The following is a 15,921-nucleotide window of genomic DNA, read 5'->3' as shown; positions in this document are numbered from 1 at the left end:
GCAGTTCAGAGGCATGTAACACCCTTTTGGGAGACCATCAGGGCAGAATATCCCTGCTACCAGCAAGATCACCTGATCATTCTGTGAAGATGCAATTATTGTTGCCAGACTAGATCTCTTCCACCTTCCAGCTATATAGCAAGGGGGGTAACACAATGTCAGACACACCAGGCCTTGGAGAGAACACAGGAAAGCTAGGGCAGAAAAAACTGAGGGATCAACACTAACTTGGGGGGGGGGGGGAGCCAGACTGTGGAAGCAAGTTTTAAGACTGTGATGGTCTCTTTAGATGTAGAAGTATCTTGCGGGTGTTTGGAAAGAGTATGGATCCCTTCAACAAACATCTCAAGAACTTATTAGTGCTTCTCTCCCTTATGAAATAGGTGGCCGAGGAGGAATTACGTAGAAATACATACTGCGGGGCCAGAAGTTATGCATCCCAGCTTTAATCAAAGGAATGATCTTTCTCAGCCAGAGTAGGCAAGAGATAGCTTTTCTGAAAAGTTACATAACCAAATTTGAAATCTCAATTACTTGAGCAAAACAAGTAAGTTAAAGTCGATCAATTGCCAAGTGATGTTACGTCTGTCACATTACAGCCAAATGTTCTGGGAGGAAAATCAAGACAAACACACACATGCATGCAAGGCACAAAGTTCTAGCATTCATAGATTTCAAACTTTATTAGGAGAGGTTTTGGGGGTTTTTTTATTAAAGAAACATTTCTGTTTTTCAAGTTGGTAACAGTAAAAATGCTAATTCGGCAAATTACAAATCTGATGTTTATTTAGTTCTACTTCTCATATCTGCGACCCCACTGTAGCCTCTAAGAAAAGATTGATAGATTTCCAGTCATGCATACATTTCACATTTTTTTTCTTTCATGATCTTGTCTTCAGGAGTAATCATTAACCTGCATATGAATGTGGTGGGATTCCTTTCACACCGAGTCCAGTTATCTGTTAGAAAAATTGAGGATATAAATATAACCCCAAATCATCCACATCTTTGATAATAAACTCTAATTTTTTCCCCAACCCAGATGTTTATCTGCATGCAATTTAAGATATTTATTTTTGTTCATCCAACCTGCCCCCAAATACTGCAAACAAACAAAATACTGTACGAGTTTAAGTCCTGTTAAAGCATGTACATTTAAAAATGAATGTTATTTAGAATGGATTTTAGTGAGATTTAAGCCTCAACCAGTTATTTAAAATATTTATTTATTTATTTATTACATTTTTATACCGCCCAATAGCCGAAGCTCTCTGGGCGGTTCACAAAAATTAAAACCATCTTGTTGTTTTAACCAACAAGTTAAAAACACAAATACAAAATACAATATAAAAAGCACAACCAGGATAAAACCACGCAGCAAAATTGATATAAGGTTAAAATACAGAGTTAAAACAGTATAATTTAAATTTAAGTTAAAATTAAGTGTTAAAATACTGAGTGAATACAAAGGTCTTCAGCTGGCGACGAAAGGAGTACAGTGTAGGCGCCAGGCGGACCTCTCTGGGGAGCTCTGGGGAAATATATCTTGGATGTAAACATATGGAGCAATTACACTCTTAAATCCCTGTACATATTTCATACAAGTAAAACATTCATGCTAGCATTTTATATTTGGTCCAAAACACCTCCCCTATGCACACATATCTTCCTTTCAAACGCACAGAAACTCTCCAATTACCTTGAAAATGCCACCGGCCTGTGGCTGCCGTGACAGCCAGGCCTCATCCATTCCTTGGCAAGCAGATGTGACATACAATGCAGAATAATCATTTCCACCAAAACTGCAGGAGGTCGTTTTATCAACAGGAAGTTTCACTGTCTGGATTCGTTTTCCTATTAAAATACAATTTCTTAGGGCTAATGCTGATGATCCACTGATCACAGTTTAACATTTTCAGGGTAATCTTGCAAATGTCATGACTCGGCACCAATAGTACTTTACTGAATCCCTGTGTAATGGCTCAGAGGTAACCTGACTGCCATGGAGATCATATTGACATCATTGCTTTAAAAACAACAACACCTAAACAAATAAGAGGGATATAAGATTCAGAGTTGGAGAAAAAGAGTGCTCAGCCTTTTAAAAGGTTTAAAAACATACACACAAAAACTCTAACTGCAGGAGGAGGACAAGTAGTGTAGCCTTCCTGGTGTTCCTCAGGTTTTAATTTTATTTTCAGTAAGTGAAATTCAACTTAAGTCCTACTTTGAGTAAATCCATTCAAATGAATGAGACTTAAGCTAGTTATGGCTAAATTAAGTCCCATCCATTTCAATGGGTCTACGCTAAGTAGGACTAATGTTGGATTTTACCCAGTGTATTACATGTGAAAGAAATAGCACTCTTGTCTGATCACCAGCAATACAGAAGAGAGATTTGTAATGTGAAACATAGAAAGCGGCCTCATACCGGATTAAGCTATTCGTACATCTAGCCCAGTACTATCTACCTAGGGGCTCATCTACACAGGCGCTTTGGAGTGGCAGCTGGTGATCTACATGACACAGCCATCACTCCGTTGGCATCCAGGGGCAAAGCGCCAAAGCTCCATGCTAAAAAAGCTGGGTACTTACCCCGACTTTTTTAGCTTGGAGTCAGGCTCCACACCTCCGTGGAGCCTTTTTTAGAAAAAAAGGAAGGGGGAGGACAGGGAGCTCCGGGCTCCACAGTGATACATTTTAAAGAATGGGGAGGGGAGAGAGGAACAGGGCAGCACAGAGACAGCCGACGCTGCCGGGAGCACCAGGGAGCAGGGAAGAACAGGGCATCTGGTTCTCCTCCCTCTGAGCTCGCTCTGGCTGCCCCATTCCTCTCCCCCTCCCGTTTTTAAAATATTTTTAATCTTTAAATGCAAAGGTTCGTATCTAAAGATTAAAAAAATGGGGGGGGGAGAGGAACTGGGCAAACAGAGCGAGCTCAGAGGGAGGAGAACAGGTTGCCTTGTTCCTCTTCCCTTGTTCCTTCCGCCCAGTTAGCTGTAAATGTGCGAGCTCAGAGGGAGGAGAACAGGTTGCCTTGTTCCTTCTGCCCAGTTAGCTGTAAATGTGATCCTTCGCATTTACAGCTAAACAAACAAACAAAAAACCGCACACTTTCCCCATATAACCCACACACACACACTTACCAGAGAAGAGGGGGGCAGATGCTCCCAGGCGCCTCTGGAAACCCTCAACTGCGCTCCTTCCCATATAGAAGCTGGGAAGGAGTGATCACCTGCCTTGTTGTGATCTCTTTGACCCTACCCCTTTGCCTTGTTGTGATCTCTTTCAAAGAGAACACCTGCCTTGTTAGTCCCTGGCTGATGGCTGGTTGGCCACTGTGTGAACAGAGTGCTGGACCAGATGGACCCTTGGTCTGATCCAGCAAGGCAGTTCTTATGTTCTAACAGTTAACATTTAAAACAAATTTTAAACACTCAGCCAGGCATGCAACAAAGTAAGTCTTAAGAAAAAAGCCTGAAAGGACACAAGAACCAACTATCTTTAAGTTTCTTTAACAAAGAGTGATTTTTTTGCCCCTAACTCGCCCCCACACTTGCAACTGCTTACCGGTCTCAGGGTCTATACGGATGACTCTTCCTCCATCATAACAGGCAACCCAGAGCTTCCCTTCTGTGTCAATACACATCCCATCAGGGATGCTCTCTTCTTTTTCCAACTTGTACATATTCCTGCGGTTGGCTGCAGAAAGAGGTTGACACACATCACGGACCAAACCATACATTCAATGTTTTGTGAGTCAACCTGTCTCTGAGTTAGGCTCCTGAAAGACGTTGAGAAGAAATGCAAAGGGATTCTTCATCCCAGAAACTGATACAGAGTGACCACTGAAAGCTGCAGTACATAGGAAAGGGGTAAGCATGGCTTCCAATCTAACTGCTTCAAAGAAAGACTTTAAAGCAATATTTCAAGGAAAGCAGTTATAGGTGGTGTAGATGCATGATGTAGAATTCACATTATTGACATGGTGGGCTCAACTGTATTGAATTATGTCATGCCAAGCTCATTTATTAAATTGGAGGATTAGGCTATTTCCAGTTAAGTTCATTTCCCGAGAAATATGGCCCTGTTCAATTCCGTATAAGTGAAGAAAATTTTCTAAAGGGTATTTATTGAATACTAGTTACAGAATGCTGGTCATTTACATGAAATTTATTTAAAAGTAATCAGTCAGTTAATTGGTTAAAGACATATGATTTAAAAGTTAATTAGCTGCCAGGCCTGGTGTTAAGGAGTAGATGCTTTACATCTGAACTCTTCACCCACTCGGTAAATACATTGTTGCGTGTCAGAACTGTAATCGGTTTATTTTAAAGGAGCTGTTACGGTTCAGGCAGACGGATATTTTAAATTATTAAATGACAAAGCAACCATGATTTTATTTAGAGTGAGACATTACACTTGAATGGGATGGTAGTTGATGACTTCTCCACACAGATATTTATACTGTTAGAACTGTAATTAGTGGCTTCCAAAAGGTTACTTATTAAATCCACACAAGAAATGTGTGTTTCTGCTAGCTGGGAGAAACTTGCTCCTTGGTCATCAAAATGCAGTTTTGAGCTAACTTAAAAAGTGATATTTACTTACACATCTCCACTCTATAGAGTTACCTAACTTTGGATAGATTGCATCTTAAGATCAGGAAATAGTTTCACCCTTCTTTCTACTTACACAACTAGAGCTACAATCCTAAACACACTTCCTAGTGAGGAATTAACATTGAACACAGTGAAACCTACTTCTGATTAAACACGCCTTGGATTATGCTGTATACGACGTAAGAGGAGCTAATACTTTCTCAACAGCTACTCTTAGCACACATTCTAGATTTAATTTCCTAGAGAATATATTTTCATGATCAAAACCTGTAATTTAGCTTTACCTCAGTCAAAATTACTATTCATATCAGCCAGCATTACATATCTGAATTATATGATCATTAATTATATGAACATGGCAGAAAAGAACCCATTGAGTCACTACATTTCCCAGGTTTTTTCCACCCTACATGGAGAATCGAGTTCAGTAACATCACAAGGAAGTATCCCATAGTGCTCTGTTGTGTTCTCCACAAACCATCATTTATCATACACCAGCCATACTCTGAAAGCAAAACTCATAGGAAGTTGTTCTCTAAAGACAAGGTAGTTAACCTTTCTATGATGGTCAAAAGACTTGGGATGCAGCAGCCCTACTGAAGCTAAGCAGGTATGAGTCTGGTATTTGGATGGGAGTCTACCTGGGAACTCTATGAACTCTATTGCTTGGGGTTGATGGAATAAAGCAGTAAATAAAATAGTTTAATGACAAGGGTCCAGCAGCTCTGGCAACGTTCTCATAAATCATTCAGACTGAAGGCAAATATTCTTTAAATAAGAGTATTCATAGCCCTCTCTCCTGAATTTATCCACCTCTGTATGTGAGAACATTCTACTGCAGTTCATATGTTTATCTATCAGATTAACAGACTAAGTGTTTTAACATCTATAGCAAACCTTTTAAAAACCAGCCTAGTTCTTTCAAGAACTATAGGCATTAGAATATAGCATAGCAGGTATATGATGTTGTATCCAGTGTTTTGTGGGAAAGCAATTGCACACAAAATGCAACTAGTTTAAAGATCTCAAATTATGAAAGGCATCCATACAAAGCTTTCCGGTTTGAAGGTCATAGTCAAAGGCATCCACGCAGTATGAAAGGCTATCGATGTAAAAGAACGTTCTGTGATCTAACGACCAATCCAGACCATTGGAGATGTCCACCTTGTCAAAGTGTTTCACTACAGAATGATCAGGGAACAGAGTGTAGAGAGAACCTTGGTGCCTCTCTAACACTGCTGGCCGAATCTCCTCAGCCATTGTACCTGCAAGAAGCACAGATTATTAGTATGCAAAGACAACGAAGAGCTGAAGAAGTGGTGTCACAACTGCAGAGGTCTCCTGCTTAATCAAGGGGCAGCAGGCTCTAGCATTATTTTCCCTAAGACACAATTAAAAATGGGGAAATTATTGGTTGTCACATTGAGTGGTACAGTTAGGGCTGGAACTTGAGCTCAGCCCCACCCCCTCAAAGTGAGTTTAAAACACAAGAGCGCACATGCTCACAGTTTTGCAAAATCTGGGGAGGTAAACAATTTTGCTGTAAAGCAGCAGTTTCTGCAGCTGAAACTCTCCCCACGGCCTGAGTTCGATCCCAGCGGAAGCTGGTTTCAGGCAGCTGGCTCGGGTCGACTCAGCCTTCCATCCTTCCGAGGTTGGTAAAATGAGTACCCAGCTAGCTGGGGGAAAGGTAATAATGGCCGGGGAAGGCAACGGCAAACCACCCCGCTATAAGGCCTTTTCAGAAACCAACAAATAACCATCTAGTATCTTTAGTGATTTTGTAACACTCCTTCTTTTTATCCCTACTCTGTATTGTTTTATATAATGGTGTATCTTCTTGTTTTATATTGGTCTGTTGACTGTAAATAAAGGAATATAAGGCCTGCCAAGAAAACGTCAGTGAAAGCTGGCGTCCCTCCAAGAGTCAGTAATGACTCAGTGCTTGCACGAGAGGTCCCTTTCCTTTCCTTTCAGGAACGCAGAAGTTGTAAAGTGTGGAGTGGTGGTGCTTGGGGAACAAGGAAGAAAAGTGTTGGCTGTGTGCTTCACATTGCTGTTAAGTCTCGAATAACTTAGCTGCACCACTGGTTGGAATGGCAAGATGCAAGACTGGGGCAGTAACTTCTAGGGCTCACGGATGTTGCTTTGCCATTCCTCGCCAACCCCCATCCCTGCTCCCATCCCACAACCAATGGAGAGGCCATAGCTCAGTGTGATAAGAGCCCCTGCTTTACATGCAAAAGGCCCTAGGTTTGATTTCCAACATCTCCTGGTAGGGTGAGGAAATAAAACTGCCTGAAACCTTAGAGAGCCATTGCTGCCAGTCAGTGTTGATAATACCAGGCTAGATGGACCACTGGTCTGACTCAGTATAAGGCAGCTTCCTATCTTCCTATGTTCAAATGCCATTAGGCTCCTCCTCTTGTGGAACTATTAGCAGCCATTCCACCTGGCTGCTGCTGAGGAGAAGAGAGTCAGCACGGCCCACTCCATCAGCTTAACTGGGAACAATGAGCTGTCCTTCTCCTGGAACTGTCTTTTCAGTGGCCTGGCTATAATGCAACTAAAAACGTTAGAACCTTCAATGGTCCATTTTCCTCTTCTCTCCCCTCACCTTTCCCCTTATGTATAGTATCTCTTTCTCTTTTTTAATTTTTGTACAGCAGCTAGAACATTTTAAGTGCTTTACGGATAAATAAAATAAATAAAGTGATATTTTGAAAACCTGTTGTCAGTAGCATCACATTAGGAAGGTTCTTAATTTTAGAAATTTTTAATCCTTATGGAAATAATAGCCTTGAAGAAGAATTTAATATAAGATTAAACAGTAATTCTTTTCAAAATTAAAAGCTGAAAAGCATACACAAGAAATATCTGAAAGTACTAAAAAAAAATGCAAATACATCCAGCACGTAAGACCATGTATGCAGCAATGGTTGCTCATATAACCTATAGCAAGTTAGTTTGGTCAGGACTGCCATCACTGAACACTAGTATGAAGGCATGGAGATATGAATTCAGGTCCTTCCCCCTTTCCCCCTCCACAGGTGAACAACATAGGCATCCATCTGAATGCTGGACATGTGTGTTCAGCAGTGTGTGCATGGCACAAGATTCTGTGGACTGGGGTTAACAGCGACTGACTGGGTTTGGATGACACAATAACCAATGGTGGGTGAAATAGTCAATGGTTGGTTATTGTGTTTTCTTTTGCAACTTTTTCACACCATGATTGGTTATTCAGCCCAAATAACCAACACAAATAACCAACACTGTGCAGAGTTAATTATTTGAACAACTGTTGGTTAGCATGTCATGTGTTGGGCAACATTGACTATTTCACGACACACAATTGGTTATTTTCGTCAACTACATCGTCCCCTGGCAAGAGCAACCAAAGTGGCAGCTGCCACTTGTACAGCTGGCAAAACTCGCAATGGTTGATAGGATACCAGCAGGAGGACTGAGGGGAAAAGAGACGGCAGGGGATGCGTCAATCAAACACACCATTGATTAACAGTCAACTCAACACTGCTTAACTTAACTCAACTTAATCCACACCATGGTTGATTATAACCATGTTGTGTGGAGAGAACCCCTTCAATAATCAATCATGAAGTTGACTATTAACCTACCATTGACTATTATGTTGTCCGAATGCAGCCTAAGTCAAACAATCTACAGAAGATCCAAATTTGTTGAGAAAAAAGACTCAAAAATGTAAGTCATGACCAACCCACCTGCAAACAGTCTTCCTGCAGGATCCACTTTTCCATCATTGAACCGGTTATTGGATTTATCCATGTCAACATGGGTAATGGTGGTTACAGACTTCTTTTTCCAGTTTAAAGCAGCGAACTGGGTTCCCAGGGTAATAACATAATCACCGGATTTGCGAAGAGATACCGAGCTCACTGGAGCATCTGGAAACCAAGTTAAAACAAGGGAAGGGGGAAACGGTAGTATTGAAAAATATGCCAGTAGACATAAATCACTTGGAGAACGTTTTGCTGAAAGGTACTATATAAGTCCCTGGGTTATTTGGGGGACCCCTGGATCATCAGGCCCTGGGCCTGTACTGCTGATCTAGCATATCCATTGCAGAGACATGGGAGAAACCTTAACTATAGGTGCTTCTCCCCGCCCACCCCCATAATTGCTAAAGACATACAACGCTCCTTTCAATTACCTAATGTTTAAGATCATAATGAATGCAAAAGCAAACACAAATAAAACAACGTGTCCTTTCGAAAGCTGTTTCTTACCCACAGTAACACTTTGCACTTCCTTAGTAAGGGAATTCCATCGATGGACCTTTTTACCAGTTATGTCCACAAAGACAAGAGAATTTTCCTTTTCCTCCCATACAGGTGATTCTCCAATCTTGCAGTTCTCTTGCACAACACATTCAATTTTTACAGATGACATTGCCTTTGGAGAGGAGAAGCAGCAATTAGGGATACTGGAGACATTCAAGACAGGCTAAAATGAGTTTGGATTTCTAAGACTCCGACCCACAGGATCACTGCAGATTGGCCTCCCTAGGCCATGCAGAGTCCATGAATTTCCAGATATATATTTTTGCTATCCTAAATTTTATGCAAATTAATTTGTAGGAAAATATGCACATTTTTGTTGAGACATATGCCATGCTGGGAAATATACTCAGGGAAAAATCAAGTGGAATGGGGGACAATATGCTAATGTTACATACTAATATGAATTATGTAAATTGTTGTGAACTTTCTTACGGAAGTATTTGTGTATTTTCCCACAAAATGTAAATAAAATCGGATCTGTTTATGAACTGGAACTGCACAATCCATGAAACACGCGTGGGACGGGTTTCACAAAATCCAGACATCCCTAGTAGCAATCAAGGAATGCAGATAATAAAAACAAAGGGGAAACAAGGGGCACCTAAAATTAAGTTGAACTGAAATCGGATGTGAACAAATTGCAAATCTATTTATTTATCTCTTTTTAATACATTTCCTTTATATCCTGCCCTTCAAGGAGTTCAAGGTAGTGAACATGGTTCTAACCCTGCCCGCATCCTGAATTTTATCCTCCCAACCACTCTCTGAGGTAGGCTAGGGTGAGAGAGAGTAACTGGCCCATGGCCACCCAGTGATCTTCATGGCTGAGTGGAGATTTGAATATGGGTCTCCTTGGTCCTAGTCCAATATTCTAACTAATACTGGCTCTGCTAATCAGACCTTCTTAATATGCATCATGGATCTCAATGGGGCATATGCCCTCGTAACTGGGCAATAATTGTAGACTTAAATCATAGAATCATAGAATAGTAGAGTTGGAAAGGGCCTATAAGGCCATCGAGTCCAACCCCCTGTTCAGTGCAGGAATCCACCTTAAAGCATCCCTGACAGATGGCTGTCCAGCTGAATCCTAAAGGCCTCTAGTGTGGGAGAGCCCATGACCTCCCTAGGACATTGGCTCCATTGTCATACTGCTGTAACAGTCAAGAAGTTTTTCCTGAAGTCCAGCTGGAATCTGGCTTCCTGTAACTTGAACCCATGATTCTGTGTCCTGCACTCTGGGAGGATGGAGAAGAGATCCTGGCCCTCTTGTGGGACAACCTTTCAAGTACTTGAAGAGTGCTATCATGTCTCCCCTCAGTCTTCTCTTCTCCAGGCTAAACATGCCCAGTTGTTTCAGTCTCTCTTCATAGGGCTTTGTTTCCAGACCTCTGATCATCCTGGTTGCCCTCCTCTGAACACGCTCCAGCTTGTCTGCGTCCTTCTTGAAGTGTGGAGCCCAGAACTGGATACAATACTCTAGATGAGGCCTAACCAGGTTTTTTGCCTGTCTAGCTGGGGCTCTGCAGATTGGGAGAGAAGGAGGCTGGGAAGCCAGAGGATTCTTTGTAAGCCGGATCCCCCAGTCCCCTCTTTGCCCACAGAACTGCCCCCCTTTCCCTCCTCTCCAGGGTCGCCTTTACAACTATTGTAAACCGCCCAGAGAGCTTCGGCTATTGGGCAGTATAAAAATGCAATAAATAAATAAATGATGTCTGATGCAGGTTCAAATGTGTATTGGAAGCACACCCGACTCATTAAAAAAACTGGTACAGACAAGACCTAAGAGAGAAGTTTAGAAACTATGCAAAAGCACAATATATATCTTGGCAAATAATTTAGGTAAAGTGAGACTTTTTATAGAGCCAATGAATAACTTAACTTATTATTAATTAATTATGGATTGAATATTATGTGCTAAATTTATGTTGGTGAAAAAATGCATGTTTTCAAATTACACACAACTATTTGTCTGGTAAGGAGCACAGTTAAACGAGCATCAGTTTTCCAGACAGTTCAGCCATTTTGATAACACAAAGATTGCTGTCAGAAAAAAAACATGTATACATTGTTCCCTGTCACTATTGCCAACACGTCTGCTAATGGCACATCGTCACCTAAATATCTGATATGGGCACCTTAGCATCTCTTTTGTTTATTTGTTAACTTCTGTGCAAAGCTGGCTCCTGAATGTTTGGTATCACTAAACATTTTATGCTAGTGACTCAAAGTATCTTTGGGCTCTGGTGCCACCTCTTTGCTCTTCTAAGACCTCATCTACACGTACAACAGAATGAGGTGGTAAAAATCCTGAGGTGGTAGAATGGACTGTACTATGTCGGGCTACAGGTAGAGGCACCAGGTTTGAATGTTGCCCCATGTAAAATGAAGCCCTGAAAGTCAAAGTTGCACATTGGAGAGAAAAACTTGTCCACTTCATTCCTGCCACTACAGGGAAGTTTTTCCATGTAAAGAAGCATTCAAAAATATGATCTGCCACTGCACTCTAATATGGTATAAGTCCCTTTTCCCATCTCATTCTGATACAGATGGTAGAATGGGCTGCATCACGTCACATTTCAGGAATGTGCGTCACAATTTTAAGTAGTCTCACACATAAAAACTCTCTGCAAGTAAAAAAATAAATCTGTAACATCAGGGGGAAAGGCTCTGGCTCGGCCCACATTATTATGTACCCATTTCTACTTGCAGGAAATTTGATGGGAAGGGAGTATTTAAACATGTGGTCCCCATCTGCAATGTGGAAATGTGAAATGGTACAGCTCATAGTACCATGTCAAGTTTTACCAGTGCATTTTGCTGCATGTGTAGGTGAGGCCTGAGATGGAATAGCAGCAGAGAGAGGTGGACTCACAGGGTGCAAGTACACATGTTCATTCATTATACACATAAATGTGGGATTCGGTGTACAATGCCTATGCATAGAATCTAATTCTAATTCTAAAACCCCATTTCCCAAGACAAAATACTGGACGTTAAAAGGCATTTTCACAGAACACCAAAACGCCAGAATTGATTGCACATTAGAAGCAATGTAGGTTTTGCTTTTGAATTCTATCACAGGAAATGCAAATGTAGCATTTTTAGCATTCTGTCTGAAAATGCTGAAAGAGTTGACGCCTTATTCCAGGTCTGCACAACTTGTCCCCAGTGAGCCAAATGCAGTCCACCAACCATGTATAATCAACATTTCCTATTTTGTGGGGGCTGCCTGGAACTACAAAAAAAGGAGGTTGAGCAGATGGCAAGGTACAACATACAGCAGATAGGGTTCACTCACCTTGGTGAATCGCTAGTTGTACAGGCTTGTGCAGTGTTGCCAAAGACTAGAACTCCCTCTAATCACAAACTCCAGAAGTGAGTGCCAATAGAAATAGAGTCAAAACTTGTCCACTGAGAAACAAAAGGAAAGTATCAGCATATAAGTATACAGAAGTACAAAAAATAAAAACAAAACAGAAAATCAAAACAGGGAAAACCTCCCAAATCAGCCAGAGAAGAGAGTGAATCAGCTTACTTGTTTCCATAATAGTTTATAGTCTAGCTAGATGGCATCCTCAACAGAAACATCCCTGTTAGGGGTTGAGAATATGGTGCAATATTTTTGTTGCACTTTCAACTTGTAACCACAGATACCTAAACCCATAATACAGGTCAGCTTAGTGAAAGCTGCAAAGCATTTTATAGTACATCAAAAGAAATCACATTCTAATTTTTGTCAGTATCAGCTACGCTAAAATGACAAGCAATTCAATCCAGCTAAAGTTCACAACTCTTGACTCTCATTGAGTTCAACGAGAGAGTGAAGCACTTCCTTGAACCTCTCCTATATTGAAATTAATGGAACTTAATTCTAGTTAACTTCGGCTGGAAGGGGACTCAAGATTTTAATTCAGATATAGCTGAATAGCCTAAGGCAGACATGAACAACAATTATTTGAATAAAGTGACTAGAAAAAAATAACAATATTTTGGGGAGTTGGAGAAAAAGAGAATTAATAAACATTCTTACAGAATCCAGTATCAGCTGAGTAAATCGAATCCTTCTTTCAGTCGGCTCAGTAGAATTCCAGTTACTATATCTAGTGACGTAGACTACAGTCCAGAAAAATGTATGCCACAAGATTCCTCTACGTTTCGCTTTCTGGTACTACAGGCTAACGTTTCCAAAATGTCTTCAAATTTATAGCAGCTGGAATTGCTAATCTTTAATGTCTGCTAGTATCTTTGCAGTCAAACATTACCAAGTTCCTGCTGAATACGGGCTTTTGTGTTTGAGTGCTAATAAGTAGGGCAAACTTCAAAAGTCCTTTCAAAAGTCCATTCTTTCCAGGAATGGGGGGCAGGACAGCAGCGAGTAGGGGGAAAGGGAAGCATGATGTTATAGTGTAAGTTCTGCACAGAACATTGCCACACAAACACAAATGTTTAAAGTAAAGAACACAGTGGGACTTGCTATAGACATGCTTAAGATTGCACTATTATTTTAATATTGTTTTGGCTCTGAGGACTCAATTTGGGTGGAATATTTGGGAAGTATTTTTTTAATACACAAAATTCAGAGGTAGCTCTGTTAAGCTGCTGCAGTAAAACCAATGAAGATTCTTGCGGCACCTGAAAGACTAACTTCATTTTAGCATACGCTTTTGTTTTAGCATCAGCTTTTTGCACACTTCACCTGTTGCATCCACAAAAGTTTTATGCCAGAATAAATTGGTTAGTCTTTAAAATGCAACAAGCCTCTTTTCTGCTTTTAATAAACAAAGTTACTGTTGCCTGTGATCCTCTTGGATATTAGCCCAAGCTGTCAAGGGTTATGATTTCTGTAGCAAGTAGGACCTGGATCACCATGGCCACATACACAAGGTCACAATGCGGATTAGAGTCCCTTCAGCTAACACTCAACCACGAGAACTGCAGAGCGTTAGCAGAGTGGATTCTTCCCACGCACCTCAAGGGAGGTTATGCATTTAGTGGAGCTTCGAATCTGTGTTGGCGCTGAGCCAGGGAGAGCGCAGATACTATCTGTACGTAAAACGAGAATCCAGTCGCATTAGTTTCAAAGAGAACGGCTTCCGGGAGGAATTGGGGTCGAGAGACACGGACTTCGGCGTTCTTTCAGGAAAATTCCGCGTCTAAAAAGAAGTGAGATCTTGACGCCCCTTCTCCGGGAATCCAAACACGCGGGAGACCGGATTACCGAGGCCTACGATCTCTACGAAAAAGTTACAGAGATCGCAGGGCAGCGCGCCGCCCCGGCGATTACCAGCCTATTGCCGAAGAGGGGAGTGGGAGCGGCTGTTGATTCTCGCCTGCCAGGACCACTGTCCAGACACACTCACCCGCTTTGAAGATTTGGCGGCGGCTCAGCTCACGGCTGACTTTCGGGAGCACGGCTGACTTTCGGGAATGCAAAGGGCCCGGCCCACTAGCCCTGCAGCGCTGTGTAGGCATATTTGCAACAACTAACCCCTGCCAGGCGTTGGGGCCTATAAAGAATCTGGATTACGACCGCAGCTCGCCGCTCAGCAGGAAGAGGATACAGACCGGGAGAAAGGGGCTGGAGTGGGGTCCGTGAGGGCCATAATGCTTTTGAAAGGCAAAGAGGGCGGGGAGCGGGGGAGAAAGTCTCTTTGGAGAAAAACCTTTAGCCCCAGAACATGTTTGGAGTGTCAGGATTCAATCCTGGAACATCAAGCGTGGTTTTTGTTTTTTTTAAAAAAGAGTATGCAGAATGAGAGTGAAAGATGCCTCCTGATGACAAGCGTTTCTTTCTTTCAATTATTATTATTTTATTAATTGGTATTCGTATTATCCAATGAACCACAGTGCTCTACTATTAAATGAACACGCACACTCCCACATGAATTCCTGGTTACTGGTCGACAGCTGGCTGGCCACTGTGTCAATGGAGTGCTGAACTAGATTGGCTCTTGGTTTGATCCAGCAGGGCTCTTTTTGTGGTCTTAATTATCTCCCCCATTTACAGTAGTTTAACTCAAAAGATACTTGAAATTTAGTTCTTATGGAGGAATAAATCTATGCGTTATAGTAATTTATATCCCATTCTTCCCCAGAAAAAGTCCATGGTGGCCAACAAACTATATAACACATAGCAGGACATAATCAAAAATATTAAAATCATATCTCTAAAATCACAAATATATAATACACTAAAGCCACCAACACGATCAGAAAAACAAATAGAGCACTTGCGTACACCCCTCAAAGCTTGCACAAATGAATATCTTTAACTGGTGCCTGACAACAATGTCAGGGATAGCCAAATCTTTACTAGAAGGGCTTCCACTCCTGGGCCATGTGTGGTTGCAGGCTAGAATAGAATATTTATTTCTTACCTTCCTCTCTTCATAGGATTATACACTTAGGGTACTGTGGCATCCAAGTCATTTCAGCTAACATGTTGTGAAATACTAGTTAAAATGGGTTAAGAAAATTAGTTAAAGAGAGAAATTTGGAAGAAGTTCAACTTTTTAAAGTATTTTACGTAACTCAGAAAATTCAGCATTTGGTTCAAGTGAGTTGCTCAGAAAAACACAACAAATAGCTCTTTTATGCTCCATCAAACTATAACATTTCAATGCTACCCAGACCCAACACTGCCTAGAACTTTGAACACTCTTGTTAATCTATTGTAATACTACACAGTTGGGACAGAGGGGCAAGTCAAAGGGGAAATGTGGCCAATGATTAGTTTTATAAGGAACGGGAGTGGGGAATTAGAATACATGTAGCAAAAAATTCCCTTATTGCATCATGGAATGCTGCCGTATTCTGCCTTAGATCATTGATCCATCTAATCCAGTATTGTCAACACTGATTGGCAGCAGCTCTCCAATGCATTAATGCATTGGCCGTTGTTTAACACTGAAGCTATTTTAATTTTCAACAAGTGTAGAGCAATTAACATTGGAGTTTCTTTGATAGTGGGCCAT

General features: G+C 41.3%; 1 protein-coding gene across 3 annotated transcripts; it reads right to left on the bottom strand.

The window, feature by feature from the left end:
- Nucleotides 1-664: 664 nt before the first annotated feature.
- LOC134399457 (regucalcin-like) lies at nt 665-14,431 on the bottom strand. 3 transcript variants are annotated; one of them, XM_063127505.1, is made up of 8 exons: nt 14,308-14,431; nt 12,246-12,358; nt 8,891-9,056; nt 8,366-8,548; nt 5,672-5,887; nt 3,571-3,702; nt 1,700-1,854; nt 665-959 (listed from the first exon to the last, which is right to left on the bottom strand). In XM_063127505.1, exons 3-8 carry the CDS (start codon nt 9,051-9,053, stop codon nt 909-911), a joined length of 900 nt encoding a protein of 299 aa, XP_062983575.1. In that variant the 5' UTR covers nt 9,054-9,056; nt 12,246-12,358; nt 14,308-14,431; the 3' UTR covers nt 665-908. The 3 variants fall into 3 exon arrangements, with proteins under 3 accessions (XP_062983575.1, XP_062983574.1, XP_062983573.1); XM_063127504.1 differs by lacking the exon at nt 14,308-14,431 and adding an exon at nt 12,978-13,196 and having other exon boundaries at nt 8,891-9,087; XM_063127503.1 differs by lacking the exon at nt 14,308-14,431 and adding an exon at nt 12,978-13,195.
- Nucleotides 14,432-15,921: the final 1,490 nt, after the last annotated feature.

The sequence above is a fragment of the Elgaria multicarinata genome, chromosome 5, assembly GCF_023053635.1.
Source record: "Elgaria multicarinata webbii isolate HBS135686 ecotype San Diego chromosome 5, rElgMul1.1.pri, whole genome shotgun sequence".
Classification (NCBI taxonomy): Eukaryota; Metazoa; Chordata; class Lepidosauria; order Squamata; family Anguidae; genus Elgaria; species Elgaria multicarinata.
This window is presented reverse-complemented; position numbering and strand designations above follow the sequence as displayed.